This window comes from Acipenser ruthenus, chromosome 24 (assembly GCF_902713425.1).
Source record: "Acipenser ruthenus chromosome 24, fAciRut3.2 maternal haplotype, whole genome shotgun sequence".
In the NCBI taxonomy this organism is placed as follows: Eukaryota; Metazoa; Chordata; class Actinopteri; order Acipenseriformes; family Acipenseridae; genus Acipenser; species Acipenser ruthenus.
The window spans coordinates 17,702,701-17,719,080 of NC_081212.1; the positions used below are offsets into that span (position 1 = coordinate 17,702,701).

At 38.8% G+C, this 16,380-nt stretch overlaps 1 protein-coding gene across 1 annotated transcript in view; it reads left to right on the forward strand.

Moving 5' to 3' along the window:
- The window catches only part of LOC117429163 (chondroitin sulfate proteoglycan 4-like), a 48,297-nt gene extending 33,608 nt beyond the window's left edge, over positions 1-14,689 (forward strand). Inside the window, exons 4-10 of the mRNA XM_058998468.1 lie at positions 352-822; positions 2,375-2,551; positions 4,761-4,959; positions 5,911-6,039; positions 6,930-7,093; positions 8,498-8,681; positions 11,279-14,689. Of these exons, the coding sequence (XP_058854451.1) occupies positions 352-822; positions 2,375-2,551; positions 4,761-4,959; positions 5,911-6,039; positions 6,930-7,093; positions 8,498-8,681; positions 11,279-13,206 (3,252 nt within the window). The 3' untranslated portion in view covers positions 13,207-14,689. The remainder of the gene's footprint in view (positions 1-351; positions 823-2,374; positions 2,552-4,760; positions 4,960-5,910; positions 6,040-6,929; positions 7,094-8,497; positions 8,682-11,278) is intronic.
- The last annotated feature ends 1,691 nt before the right edge of the window (positions 14,690-16,380 follow it).

A 16,380-nucleotide genomic window follows, 5' to 3' on the forward strand; every position in this document is an offset into this window, starting at 1 on the left:
GTTCTACGATGCATTACCATAGTTCACCATGGTGTGCCATGTTTTTAATATGCTTTGCCATACATCTCGGGACTTTACAATACTTACTTATGATTTACCATGCTTTCCCTGTGCTTTATTAAACTTTCCTGAGCTTTTACTATGGGAACTTTTATAAGGGGACTCAAATGAAATTTATTCTGCATACCATTCTTGCTGTCCATCTCTTGGTATTTAATTGAACTGGCACTTTATAAACCATGTTTGTTCATCTAAGTCAATAATAGATACTGTCAGTGGGAGTACAAACATTAGCAATATTGGTGTATTAGTTTATGCAATGTAATTAAATGTACTTCAAATGCATTTCAGGTGGAACATGCTGATTTCCTAGCCTCTGAAGTTGTTTATTACATTAAAGAGCCTCCCCAGCAAGGTCACATTATCATTCTAGTCAATGACTCTGCCGCCACAGCAGCCCCCAGCTTGTATGACACCCAGTCATTCACTCAGGAGGACATCAACAATGGCAGAGTCATCTACATCTCCAAGCTGGGCCAACAAAGTGACACCTTCACGGTGGATGTGACCAACGGCATTACCAGCGTGGAAAACATCCAAGTTCTCCTTGAGATTATTCCTAACATGATTCCCCTCCAGGTGAAAAATATTATGCTGATGGAAGGGGGGTCGAAAGCACTTAATAAAGACATCCTCAGAGTGTCCGACCAGTACTACAGCAGTGTGAACATAGACCTCATTGTAGATGAGCCACCCAGACACGGCGCTCTTAGGTATCCAGCCAGAGATGAGTATGTGGTGTCCTTCTTCACTTGGAATGAGGTATGTTATCAATGGATTCTACTAGTCTATATTAAACCTGGTGCAAGTACCATTCCACTTCAGTATTAGGCCAAGCCCCATTATTATTAGATATATTCAGTTGAATCAAACACAAAAGGGGACTATAATGCTCTTAATTGAAATGTTCATCCTTTTGTGCCTATACGAACTTTAAATGTCATTTTAATATATATGTTTTGTATATATATATTACTATTTTATATCAAATTATGTGAGAATGTAACCTTTCAACTCTGTCATCCCTGTTGTCTTTGTCTATAAGAGTAAGTGGGATGAGCAGGTGAAAGGTCAAATGATTTAAATGGAATGAGGTAGGCTGTTCTATACCTGCACTTTTTTCCCAGATAAGTTCAAAGCAGCTCAAAGCCAGGTAAAAGTATGGAGAAAAGATGATAATAACTCAACAAGGGAGGAACAGAACCACTCTGAATGATTGCAAACACAATGACACAGTAATAGAAATGTACAAAGTTTTTACCAAAATATGTCCTGCCCTTACAATTCAATTAGTGTGTACAGTTCTATTACAGAATAAGATAATCTTTTCATTTCATTTTTCTTTGGGCTGCAGATTCTGGTTTTACGATTAGATATTTAATGCAATATTTTTTAAACTCAAAATTGCTCTTTGCATCAGTAGATCTTGTTCTTAACTGTGGTGTATACACAAGAACAGAAAACAGCGTCTAACCCTCAATTAAAACCGCATAGAGCAATGTGGAGCCTATAGTTTATCCTGGATTAAGACCATTTTATAACTGATGGTTGATTAGAGTTATATACAATGGAATGCACTTTAAAATCCACTAGACCATCTATCATCTCGGATGGTGGGACCTGTGGTTACTTTATTGTGGTCAGCCATCATTCATCTTTCATAATGGATAATAATTACCCAATGTCGTTTTGGAATCAATGTAATTGTACATTATGATAGGACCTACAACAAATTTATAAACACAATCCATAATTATTCTTTCAAGCTAAATATGCTTTCCTGGCATATTCCTTGAATATCAACAATTTTAATATCCATTTCAAATACGGAGTAATTCTGAACCAAATGCATTTTTAATCAAAATAATTTACTTAATGTCTTATTAAGTATGGTACCATTAAAATGGTGGTGGTTTAAATGACATTATACCAATTCTTATTATTTTGTTGACATGTGATTAGCATTTCAGAATGGAGACAGACCTGGGAGGTGACCCCTACTCACAGCTCATAAAAGAAAGAGTGTATTGTGTGTGGGACAGGCAGCACAGGAGATGGGCGTTTTCTGTCTGTCTGTATCTGTCTGAAACTAATGTACAAGCCTTTCATAACTGCTCAGTGATTGAGAGCATTGCAGAACAATGGTTTTCTTGACTACAACCCAGAGAGATTCATTTGTGAATACAAAGTGTGAGCTTATATTAAAAATTACACATGTGCAGCACTTGAAAAAAGCAATTTGAAAGGCATTTTGAAGATCATCCCTACTCTGTATAAATCTGTAAAACACTGAAGGAAACCTTTTTAATTTCAGGTGGACCAAGGGCTGATCTCCTACCATCATGATGGCAGCGACACTGAATTTGACAGCTTCACACTTATAGCCTCGGCTTCTGAGATAGACAGGAACAGCAGACCGGTGACGGTCAACATTACTATCATTCCAGTCAACGATGATCCTCCCAGAGTTACAGTCAATACTGGATTGGAGGTAAAGTGAATCAGTGCCTTGTGTCCTACTTAATCTTGCAAGCCATGGATATAGCAAATACTGTTTAGATAATTCAGAAGCAAGTAACTTAAATATCTACTCACTCAGTCAACAAAAAACAAATATCCTTTGGGAGATATATTTGTTAAACCCGTTCAGAAGAAAGCATTAGTTCTGGTTATCGTTTGGTTAAACTGACATTTATATAAACTCTCTACACTATTGACACCCACAGTATTAACTGGGCTAATCTAAACCAGTGGGACATCAAGTGAATAATAAATGATTACAGTATAGTTACACAATACACAATTTGGTAAAATTTGGTAAAATGTCAACATGAACACAAACAATCGTGTACTCCAACACGAACAGAGAAGGGTGCGTTTAACTTTAAGGGTGTGAGGGGGTCAAGGAGGAATAAGAGAGGGAAAGTGGTCAGCACTTAAAACCAGTGTAATGCATTGGCTAACTTTGTGTTGTTGAGAGGACACACACACAGCTATCACTGTACAGGCCTTGCACTGATTCTCATTCTAAGCTTCATATTTTAGCATTTACAGTGGCCCTTCAGACTAGGTTTTTCTTCCAACAATTTTTCTATATTTGTTCAGTTTAAGCAACAAAAAAAAAAGTGCGCCCCCATTACTTGCCGCCCTCGACAGCTGCCTATGTTGCCTACCCCCCTAACATCAGGCCTGTTTTCCGTTCCCACAATACGCCACTAATTTCAGGTAGAACACCAGTATTGTTGCAGGCGGGAACCTGAACTGGATAGTTTATTTCATGTATTTAATAATGTATCAAAACTATCAGGAACGTGTTTAAACAAAACAACTGCAGTATGGGCAACACAAAACACAGCAAAGGTAAAGCAATGTGTTTCTTGTTAAAACTGGCTTTTAAAAAAAGGAAAGTTTTGTGATATGGCCCAATGGTTCAAAACTAGACATTACTAACCTAGAAATTACCATTTTAGGATACTACATGTGTGTGCATCACAATTTGGTCTTTCATTATACTACAATAATAATTAAAAAGTGCTGGACATTTCACTCTGTTACAAAAGCCAAAGTAGACTGAGTTCTGCCTTTCTAAATAAAATCCTCACAGCCCGTGTCTCCACCTATAGGTACAGTATAATCAAACATCATTGAGAGTGCAGTGACACTAAAATCCACCAGGTGGCAGGGCAGCTTTATAGAAGGATTTTGCTTCTTTGTCAGAGGAGGGTGGAGTTATTTAACATTGTAGAATTGTTTTGGTTCTTAGATTCAGTTTGTTTTTATTTTTTATCAAGAAACAGGGACAGTGTTTAACAAAGTGTTGATGAAAACGTGGATGGAAGCAGTGTGCAAAAAAGAAGCAATTGAAAAGAGCTGAAGGGTTTAAGAAGGTTGTTGTTCTTTAGCTGTTTAGTCCAGGGGGCTCTTAATTTAGTGTGAAAGTAAAACACACTAAGAAGCTACATAAGGATATTTAAATGAACCCTACATTCACTGGTTTTGCTACAGTGTCAGTTTTTTTAAACTTTTTTCACAGAAGCCATTATAGTTTTTATGAAAAGAAATAGTATCCTGGGGTCTTAATATGTACAGGACTTTCCAAGAAGTCAGATTTTCCAATGCCAATGCAAAGAACATATTCTATGAACTGTTGAGCACTGCATCTAACAATGAGGTCCTTTAAAAAGAGCACACTGTGGGAACGTTGTTACTTTTATATATGTATTTGAAACAAATGTAATGATGATCATGTGAATTACCTATGACAAGTATACAGTATGAGGGGGGTTTAAAAGTGGACTCGTTCATCCAGTCATTCTATTCTCAGCAGACACAATGTAATGTGTTATTTCTTTCCAGCCAATTCATAACAATCCCCACTGCTAGCTCCCACAACACCTGCTCCATGTATTACCTCTAATGTTGTTTTTAGCCATTGGATGCCATCAGGAATCAATTAATGGAAGAGCCTGAGAGGCAAATGCTTAACTATAGACTAGCGATAGTGGGTCAAGCCTGCATAGCTAACAACAGCAGCTCTGCTCAATAGCAGATTTTTCCTCAGGCACAAGAAAGGAGTTCTGCTGTGTCAAGACCATTAACAGGGTTGTGTGCTTTGCATCCAATAATAAAATGCTGTCATTAAATATACATTTTAATTTTAAATATATTGAGGTTTCACTGAATCCAATTCTATTACTCAGATTTGGCCTGGAGAAACTGCTGAAATAAATCAAAGTGTTTTGAGCAGTGAAGATCGGGACACCCCCGCAGAAGATTTGAAATATTCCATCGAGGCCCCATCCAATGGGCGGGTGGCACTGCGGTCATCGCCTAGCAACAGCATCCACAGCTTCAGTCAGGCGCAAATAAATGATGGGCAAGTGATTTTCATCCAAGAAGGTGGGTCTTTCAGTAATAAGCCTCAAATTAATATTGGCACAATACAAGATATGCCCAGTCCAACTAACACTCCCAACATCTTTAACACTAATAATATATACCAGAAGTTCACAATTTTAATTTTGTGAGTGGGAGACCCCATTTTAAAAAGAACTGTTCTGCAGTAAATGTCACTCAGTACATCTTGTATTGGAGAACCATGATACTTTCATTTCATGATTAATCCTATCGTAACAGAAGTATGCATCATTTGTATTGTGATGCACGATTAAAAACACCACATAACTCAAGTGGTTCTTGAATGAAGAAAATGTGTGTTTTATAGTTGGTATGAATACTCTCCCAATCTGATTTATTTTTTGTCTTTTAACAAAGTCGATTAAATGATCGTTTGATCTTATTTTGCATCATGCAAAGCCCATCAGGACTATCACATGTATCGTGATACATACGTATCGCAACCTGCATATTGTGATAGGTATCATATTGTGACATTAGTGAATTGTTATACCTCTAACTACAGCAGTGATAGACCCATTTATTAAATACTGTTTATGCGTAGTTTTACAAAATAAGTATCCAGAGGTTGAGCAACCTCTGTGGATCCCACTTGTCTGAGAAGCACTGTTGTATACTTTCTTCCTCCCTTTGATTCACCCACTAACTGTACAAGTGTAATGACTTTTGTTGCATGTGTGTTGTCGTTTGAGTGAATTTGCTTTGCTGTACTGTAATTCTATGTGTACAATGTGAGGCATGGACATACAAAGACAAAAAGACTGAAATAACGACAAAGGTGTGGGCCTTATTCACAACATTTTAATTTAAAACTGTTTGTGCTTGTGTTTTAAAACGTCCTCTAAGCTTAGGAAACGCAAACAAACAAAAAGGGAACAAAAACGTATGTTTGTGCTGTAATCCAGCTCACATTCAGTTGGTCTCTCTCCTCAGGTCCGCTGTCTGGTAGTTTTAGCTTCACGGTGACTGACGGAACACACACCTCCGCTCAGGTCTTCAATGTTACCGTGAGGCAGCTGTCCATCATCATGGAAACCAAGGGGGAGCTTGCAGTGTATCCAGGTGAAGACCAGCCTTTTTGTTGTGTGTAAATATGTACAAGCAAGGGGAACAGGGTGGAGTCTGGGTGCAAACCGGCGTCACTGCAATCGAGAGACTTAACCACTATGCAAAAGAGTCAGCTCATCTGCATTCGTGGTTATAGAGCTCTTAACCTCATCTCATCTCACCAACAAGGATCCGGAACAGCAGAGCATGACACAATACTGCCCATTACACAAGGACAATTGAATAGAAAAACAAACAAGCTCAGGGGTTCAAAGGGTAACACTAGATTACCACTCAGTATAGGGGTGTAAAATTATTATTTATTTCTTAGCAGACGCACTTATCCAGGGCGACTTACAATTGTTAAAAGATATTACATTATGTTTACATACAATTACAATTGGGTTTTTACTGGAGCAATCTAGTACCTTGCTCAAGGGTACAGCTGTGTGGTTAAAGAAAAGGGCTTGTAATCATGAGGTCCCTGGTTCAAATCCCATCTCAGCCACTGACTCATTGTGTGACCCTGAGCAAGTCACTTAACCTCCTTGTGCTCCGTCTTTCGGGTGAGATGTAATTGTAAGTGACTCTGCAGCTGATGCATAGTTCACACATAGTCTGTAAGTCGCCTTGGATAAAGGCGTCTGCTAAATAAACAAATAATACAGCAGCAGTGTCCCCCACCTGGGATTGAACCCACGACCCTTCGGTCAAGAGTCCAGAACCCTAACCACTACTCTACAAAATGTAGCTATTTGATCTGCTGCATCCAGGTACCTTCACGTAAGGTCATATAGTCTGATTGTAGTGAACTAACACAGGACATGATTAGGTACCAGAAGAAAAATGTACAAAAATTCAATATTTCTTTATGGAAGGTTAACTCAATTGTTTTTCTTCACCAGGAACAAGCAAACCAATCACTACCCAGATCCTTAAAGCAGTGACCAATGGCGTGAGAGAGGAGCCGCTCTCAGAGGTGATAACGTATCATGTATTGAGAGCACCGCGTCTAGGCAGACTGGTCTCAGCCAATCAGACCGTGGTGTCTAGTTTCACTCAGGCAGAGGTAAGCAGTGTGCACCCTATAATGCCACTGCAGTGTAATATGCTATATGAATGTTACAACTGTGGAATCGTTCTATCAATGGCTCATTACATTGTACAGTAGCTCTGCTATGCTTGCACTTCAATGCAGGTACGTTGCATTGTAACTGCATTGCCATTGAATATCATTTGTTAAAAGTGTCACTCGAAAGTGGTTTTAAAGATCATGATGCTGACTCCCTTGTACATAATTCAATTAATTAAAAGAAACCCATATTGAATTATACTTTCTTATAATATTATTTCACTAACGCTTAATTTCATATCACTTTCATAAAACATTATAATGCAGACTTTTATTACTACATCTCTAATGAAGGTTTACTGGGTTTATCGTTGTAAAAAATCAGTCAGTGTACAAAAACAAGGAAAACCAAAGACATCCAAAACTGGCCGAACCCATTTCATGTCAGCTTATTCTCTTTAGATTGTCAATGGAAACTCCTGATGATACTTCTTTAGGTTTTTTTTTCACTCTGTTTAATATAATGTCAGTGGAATTGATCATTCATGCAACTGATATCCACCCTGCTTAAAAATTACCACAGTGAATTTGCACTACAATTTAGTAGTTTTCCCATGCTTTTCCCATGGTTTTACTATGCATTTACCATAGTTTCCCATGTTTTTGAATATGCTTTACCATACCTTTCTGGGCTTTACAAGGTGTACCTATGCTTTACCTTGTTTTACCATGCTTTGGAAATACTAAAAGCAACAAAAATTCAATGACACAGTTTTGACTAGAAGTAGTACTACAGTAGTATGGTGGTAATAGCGTGGAAGCAACTACTCTTCCCCAGTCATTTACGGTTTCTATTGTAATAACTGTAGATTATTTGTGTTGGTGTGAAGAAAAAAATGACTCGGTTTAGGTTTCTGGACATCTGGAATCGCTCTTTTAAATCATGTTTTAGTTCTCAGGCACTACTGATCAGATAGTTGAGATGTGGGGTTGTTGAGCCGGGGTAGGGAGATTGCAGATCAGATAACACCAGCAGGGTAATTCACACTTCAATCTGTGCACCGGTTCAGACTGATAACAGCTCCAATCTCACTAATGCGTCCAGCTACAAGTCACTGTCAGGGCAGCTGTAACAGAGCTACCTGGTCTACACCTGCTCTTCATTTCATGCATTATTTATCAATCATTACAGAAATAACCGAAATGAGCAGGTCCATTACTTTACATATCAGCAATCTGAAGGCTTATTCTGCTGTTGCAAAGAAAATGTTGTTTTATGAAAAGCGTTGACCACAAAAGCCTACCAGACCTATAAAATACAGTGCACAGGCACTCGTGTAACACAGTGCTTAAGTATGAAATTGTACATGTTTGTGGAACATGATTGTCGTATTTCATCAGCTGGAGACTGGATCTATCTGGTACCAGCAGGAGCTCCCCAAGGAGGCATTCTGGATTTCCCAAGACTCCATTGATTTCCTGCTGTCCGCACCTCCAGCCTCCGAGCTGAAACACACACTCAAGATATCCATATCTTTCCTGGAGCATAACCCCAGCGGCTCCTCCCAGCTCTGGAAGAATACAGGTAAAATCAGATTGGAGAATATTGTTCTACTGATGTGCCAGAATACCTGGAGAGTGCAACCCGAGGGCATTGTTTCAGAAAACACATCAGAAAAACTCAATAGCACTATTATAAAATGCTATTGAAATCACTACCTGTGAAGTTAGCAAAGCTCCATTGGGAAATCAGAGTGTTTTCAGCATATAAAACATTAAAATGCACAAATAATCCCAGTATAGTTCTGTAATAATGATATTAAACTATAAATCTTGTGCTATGTTAATCTATATTGCTTTTTCCTATGGCACACAATGCTGGGAACCATGAAAACTATCTAGCAGTTAATATTTAATATCTGGGCAAATGCAATAAAATACAGTTAGTAAATCATATCTACACCTGCCTTGCATGGTTTGATTAGCAAACAAGAAAGACTCGTGGTAGTATTGTCCTGTCTTTCTTTCTTTTAAAAAAATATTAATTGTAAAGTTAGGAACATTTTTTAGAGTGTATGTCAATTATTATTATTTATTTCTTAGCAGACACCCTTATCCAGGGCGACTTACAACTGTTACAAGATATCACATTATTTTTACATACAATTACCCATTTATACAGTTGGGTTTTTTTACTGGAGCAATCTAGGTAAAGTACCTTGCTCAAGGGTACAGCAGCAGTGTCTCCCCACCTGGTATTGAATCCACAACCCTCCCGTCAAGAGTCCCGAGCCCTAACCACTACTCCACACTGCTGTGTTGAATTGAATAATTACATAAAAATAATATATGAGGCTTAAATTTGAAAGCTTGAGGTATTTCTCAACTACCTGAATATCTTCACCTGTTATTGCATTAAGCTGCACACATTAGCAAGTTTTAAGTTTCAATCTCAAAACGAATGTTACCCTGAAATGTGAGTGATTTATTACAGTATTATGAGCACTCCTCAAATGAAAAAGGCCCTATGTATAATATAGAGAATCCAATAATGGGGATCTGGGAACCACCAACTCAATACAGTACAGATAATTGATCACACAATACTAGGGATATGAGAGTCTGCGTGTTCAATTCAGTGAGGATTACTCAGTATTGGAACGCGGGAGCTAGAAAATCCAAATGCATGTACTGGGGATCTGAAAGCTTGAGAGTCTAAAGTCACCACAGCCAACAAAATATATAAGCAGACACTCTTTTCTCAGTATTAAAGCACAGTTTCTGATAATAGCTTAATAATTAGAATTAAACATTTGCATCTGTTTAAACTAAATGAGTTATTTACAGTTGTTGCACCTGTAAGATAATGACAAGATAAGATAATGTAAGATAATGATTTTGATTCATGAAGAGGAAGAAAAAGAAGAAAATTCTGCAACGATGAATGTGAATTGAATGTGAGAAACGAAAGAAACTAGAGCAAGTCATCAGATTCTTTATAGTTAATTATAGCATTTGAAGTACACCCTACTGTACATATCAGGCTGTTATTTCATCAGTGGTTTTTGCTAAATCACTTAAACTTGAAGGAATTACACCCTTATTATATGTTCTTGGGTGTATGTTGTTCTTTATAAGCACTGTAAATTTGGAAGGAATTATACTGGAATCTTTACAAAAGCCACGTCTGCTGTTCTAAGATAGCAGCTTAGGTATGCATACAATTTGCCAGATATGACTTTAAAACTCAAAGTAATATGATGAGTATATTATTTCAATGATTTAGCTCTTATGCTTTTCACATCACTGAAAGCACATGTTCCACAGCAGGGAACTCGATATAGCTCCCTTTTCATCATATTACTGGACTCGTTCAGCGTGCACTGAATAAATCAATACTATTTGCATTCCTGGATGGCAGTCTTTTGCTGGTGATTTATTTGGTGATTTTGAATCTGGTTGAGTTTAAGCACTTGGATAAACACAGTAATTTAAATTCTCATTTTCTACTTCAAAAGAGCTGCACTAAAAATGAAATGCTTTGAGGAGATACAGTTTTATACAATAGGATGTTACTAGGGCTGTACGGAAGCCCTACTGTAGATACATGTTTAAGGAGCGCCTTTGGTCATTTGATCATTAGGGGTTACAGAAGACCATGTAGTGTTTACAAGAAACACATCACTTGACCTTTACTCGATTCGGCATTTTTGCTATTGTGGCAACTATATTTTCTAAAATAGTCCGAATTTATTTTATATTTTTATTAAACATTACGGGTCATAAATCCACTGGGGAATAATCAAACCCATTTCTGAACTTTAACCTCCTATAAGGTATAAATGTATATTATAAATGTGATGTCTTGTATACACAGTAAATATATGATAATGCTGTACAACATTCACATGCATTATCACAGGGACCATTGCCACTGCTGAATTTCAAAACAATTTAATAAATGTAGTGTCGGAGTCCAGTTGTAACTTAGTAGTTTTGCATTTCAAGAAACTCAAATTTTACTGCATATCAATATCCTACTGATGTCAAAAAAGCTCACTTCCTTGTAAACAACAATTCCTTAAAGTGACTTTATGTTTCTAACTCTCAATGACTCACTGCACTGATAATAACGCTGGTAACAAAGTTGTAAATAAATTAATAAATGTTTGATTTTTTCAGGTCTGAACATCCTGGAAGGTGAAGGTACAACCATTGACAGATCCAAATTAGATGCTTCCAACTTCCTAGCCAGTCTGCCGATGCCTCTAAGTGCATCCAATGACATTGTGTTTGAGGTGACAAGGTTTCCTGCTCATGGAAGACTCTCTTTGGTTGGCCAAGCCTTGCAAATGAACTTTCCGTACTTCTTGCAGGAGCATATAGATAGGAGGGAGCTTGAGTACCTCCACGATGGTTCAGACACTGAAGCAGACAGCTTCACCTTTCAAGTCTGGCTCAAGCCAAGGGAACAGGGACTTGGAAGTCAGTCACAAAAAGGCATTGTCATTGAAGAGGCCTTCAACATCTCCATCAAGCCCGTAAACTACAATCCTCCTGAACTGGTGAGCCAGAACCTTGTTCTGGAAGTCCTACAGGGTTCCATTAATGTTCTTAGCCAGGAGAACCTGAATACTGTTGACCAGGACAGTTTGCCTAACAAGATTATCTTTACAATTACAAGAGGTCCTACCAACGGTCTCCTAATTGATAGAGACACAAACAACGTAATCAACATGTTCACACAAGCAGACATCAACTCCGGCCAGGTAGCTTTTGTAAGTGATGGAAGCCTATCTCCTGGTTTTATGGACTTCATTATCTCTGATGGAAAGCATCAGACTTCCTCTTATACATTGAATATCAACGTCTTTTCAAGGAATCTGACTTTGATCCAAGCAAAGGAGATCCATGTTAAGCAAGGAGACACCAAAACACTTATAATGGATAATGTTCTCAAGGTGATGGTGGATTCAAAGAAGCAGCAGGAGGTGCTCTACGAGATAACTGAAACCCCGAAATATGGAACTGTGGTGGTTGATCGCCTCCCCGTGTCCCAGTTCTCACAGAGGGAAATTGATGAAGGGAGAGTCAGCTACCAGTTCTTGAACTTCACATCCCATAAGGACAGTTTCAGGTTCATGGTGCAGTCCAGGGCGGCCAATGTTTCTGGTGTTCTGAACTTCACTGTGAGTCCCCTGGTGGACTTACCAGAGGATCCCCTTTGGCCCAGAGAAACAACCATCTTGGTGGACACCAGCATATTAAATGCCTCAAAACTGGCCAACAGGACTGAGAGTATTCCATCTTACAAGATAACACATCAACCAAGAGGAGCCAGGTTTTTACCATTTAACAGCGGCAAGGACGAGAATGCCACGTTACACTTCTTCACCCAAAAAGACCTTGAGGAAGGAAGGATTGTCCTGGAAATATTTAGCCAAACAGATGTAGGGGATCAGGTTCAGAACGATACCTTTCAGTTTATTCTGATGGCAAATGGTGTCCCGCCAGCTCTGGGCTCCTTATCCTTCAGGACTGCTCCCTACAACTCCTCTGTCATCTATGATGCAATTTTGATCAAGGTTCCATCCAGTGGGACTGGGGACCTAGAACCAGAAGGCAGGAACCTCCCTGGGGTGGAGGATTCTTCTTTAGCCTCTCCAGATACATCACGGTGGGGAGGGACTGAAGATGGGACTTCCAAAGTTCACCCAACCTCCCGTCCTGTGAAAGCAGGAACCGAAAAGAAGCAAGCAATCGTGTCTTTGGAAAACAACATTTTAGCAATCATCATTCCCATCTGTGTCATCATCTTGCTCTTAATTGTGGCGGCTATCTTGGCATATTACCTCATCCGGCGCAACAAAACCGGGAAGCATGACGTCCAGGTGATCTCCTCCAAGCCCAAAAATGGAGAGGTCAACCAAGAGACATTTCGGAAGACCGATCCTGCCCATAGCATACCTCTATCGAACATGGGCCCACAAGTCTCCAAGGAAGGGTTTCAAGGCAATTCAGGACCCCCCAGTGGACAACTTGACCCTGAGATATTGCAATACTGTAGGACAACAAACCCAGCTTTAAAAAAGAATCAGTACTGGGTATAAGCTTGGCGCATGACCACATTGGAGGAGTTCCATTTAATTAATTTTAAAGAGGTTTAAAAGTCATTCCTCACAGTATTATTAAAATGGTGTTTCTAGAGCTTAAACCACCATGGGCCTTTATTTTCCTCAGGTTTTGCAAAATGTATGATAGGTTCCACCATATGAAGATTATGATAGCTGTCACAAGTGTTCAGTTTATCACTGATACACATATTAAGAATGTTATGTCAAAGGAAGAAACTGTTTTATTATTCTAGAACTCTGTATAGATTCCATTAGCTGATGGAATATCTGTACTGTGTTGAGCAAAATCAACATACAGATACTAGCTAGACCAACCAAACTACTAGCAATTATATGACATGGAATGTCTAGACAAATACAGTCTCTTTACCACCTACGGTGTATCGAGTGCTTATGACAGCTACTGAATTGACAGCACTGAATAACAAAGTATACTATTGGGTCACTCACTGGAAACTACAGTGTGGACATTCCCAAGCTGCCAGCTGCCACTTAACTAGCCTAGAGATTATAATATTTCCAACTAAAATGCCCATTTCTTCAGCTATGATTGCTTCTCCCTACTAAGACATGGGATGCAAATTGGCAGATCTAATTTTATGTCAGAAAGAAAATATATTTTCGATATATTGTTTACAAATGTATAACATATTTTGAAGGTATTTAAATATGTGTGTGAAGTCATATACAATATTACCCATTTACACCATACATAAAAAAAAATGTATTTTCTGTCTGCGATTGAAAGCCATATTATGGAAATTACTTTAACTATTTCTTTGCATTCAGATTTGGTTTTGTTAATACACTATAATTTGGTGCTGAAACTTACTTTTCTGTAAGCTGAAGTATATATATATATATATAGGATTACATGTACTTGAAAAACAGAAATTGCCATATGTAAATGCAGGTTCAACAGTGTTAAGCGTGCAGTATAATCACAGTCCCCTACCCTGGTTATTAAACATATAGATGTAACGCTATCTAGAAGTACACATTTCTGTTGCTGCAGCTGGACTGACATTCATATAATGATTTATTTGTTTTTCATGACTGCAGATAGTATTTTTTTTCAAGCGTTCTTGGGTTCAAGCTTTTCCTCCAGCACTGAACCCACAGAAGGGCTAAGTACATTAACCCACTGAAGCATGCATTGGTAGAACTGAGGCAACATGCATGAACAAGCAGACTCAATCCCTCAACCTCTGGGTTAAGTTTGCAGTGATTGTGAGACGTAGCTGTAAAGCGGTACTGAACACTAGACTAGAACACAGTCACTGTATCCTGTCCTGTGAGTGCATTCATCTAAAGTAATAGAGCAAGCTCCCCCATGGAGGGTATGTCTAGTTTGCTTATCCTAGTTTATACAGTGCCTTGCGAAAGTATTCGGCCCCCTTGAACTTTGCGACCTTTTGCCACATTTCAGGCTTCAAACATAAAGATATGAAACTGTAATTTTTTGTGAAGAATCAACAACAAGTGGGACACAATCATGAAGTGGAACGAAATTTATTGGATATTTCAAACTTTTTTAACAAATAAAAAACTGAAAAATTGGGCGTGCAAAATTATTCAGCCCCCTTAAGTTAATACTTTGTAGCGCCACCTTTTGCTGCGATTACAGCTGTAAGTCGCTTGGGGTATGTCTCTATCAGTTTTGCACATCGAGAGACTGAAATTTTTGCCCATTCCTCCTTGCAAAACAGCTCGAGCTCAGTGAGGTTGGATGGAGAGCATTTGTGAACAGCAGTTTTCAGTTCTTTCCACAGATTCTCGATTGGATTCAGGTCTGGACTTTGACTTGGCCATTCTAACACCTGGATATGTTTATTTGTGAACCATTCCATTGTAGATTTTGCTTTATGTTTTGGATCATTGTCTTGTTGGAAGACAAATCTCCGTCCCAGTCTCAGGTCTTTTGCAGACTCCATCAGGTTTTCTTCCAGAATGGTCCTGTATTTGGCTCCATCCATCTTCCCATCAATTTTAACCATCTTCCCTGTCCCTGCTGAAGAAAAGCAGGCCCAAACCATGATGCTGCCACCACCATGTTTGACAGTGGGGATGGTGTGTTCAGGGTGATGAGCTGTGTTGCTTTTACGCCAAACATAACGTTTTGCATTGTTGCCAAAAAGTTCGATTTTGGTTTCATCTGACCAGAGCACCTTCTTCCACATGTTTGGTGTGTCTCCCAGGTGGCTTGTGGCAAACTGTAAACGACACTTTTTATGGATATCTTTAAGAAATGGCTTTCTTCTTGCCACTCTTCCATAAAGGCCAGATTTGTGCAGTATACGACTGATTGTTGTCCTATGGACAGAGTCTCCCACCTCAGCTGTAGATCTCTGCAGTTCATCCAGAGTGATCATGGGCCTCTTGGCTGCATCTCTGATCAGTCTTCTCCTTGTATGAGCTGAAAGTTTAGAGGGACGGCCAGGTCTTGGTAGATTTGCAGTGGTCTGATACTCCTTCCATTTCAATATTATCGCTTGCACAGTGCTCCTTGGGATGTTTAAAGCTTGAGAAATCTTTTTGTATCCAAATCCGGCTTTAAACTTCTCCACAACAGTATCTCGGACCTGCCTGGTGTGTTCCTTGTTCTTCATGATGCTCTCTGCGCTTTAAACGGACCTCTGAGACTATCACAGTGCAGGTGCATTTATACGGAGACTTGATTACACACAGGTGGATTCTATTTATCATCATTAGTCATTTAGGTCAACATTGGATCATTCAGAGATCCTCACTGAACTTCTGGAGAGAGTTTGCTGCACTGAAAGTAAAGGGGCTGAATAATTTTGCACGCCCAATTTTTCAGTTTTTTATTTGTTAAAAAAGTTTGAAATATCCAATAAATTTCGTTCCACTTCATGATTGTGTCCCACTTGTTGTTGATTCTTCACAAAAAATTACAGTTTCATATCTTTATGTTTGAAGCCTGAAATGTGGCAAAAGGTCGCAAAGTTCAAGGGGGCCGAATAATTTCGCAAGGCACTGTAGATTCTTCACAGTTACTACAAGCTTCTGCCGATCTGTTCAGCTACATTCCTCACTATTAGTGACCCAGAACTTGTGAGTATCTCTATCTCTATTATGTTGAAAATTATTTCATATGTCCCAAAAAATCACCAAACATCTGGTGATTCA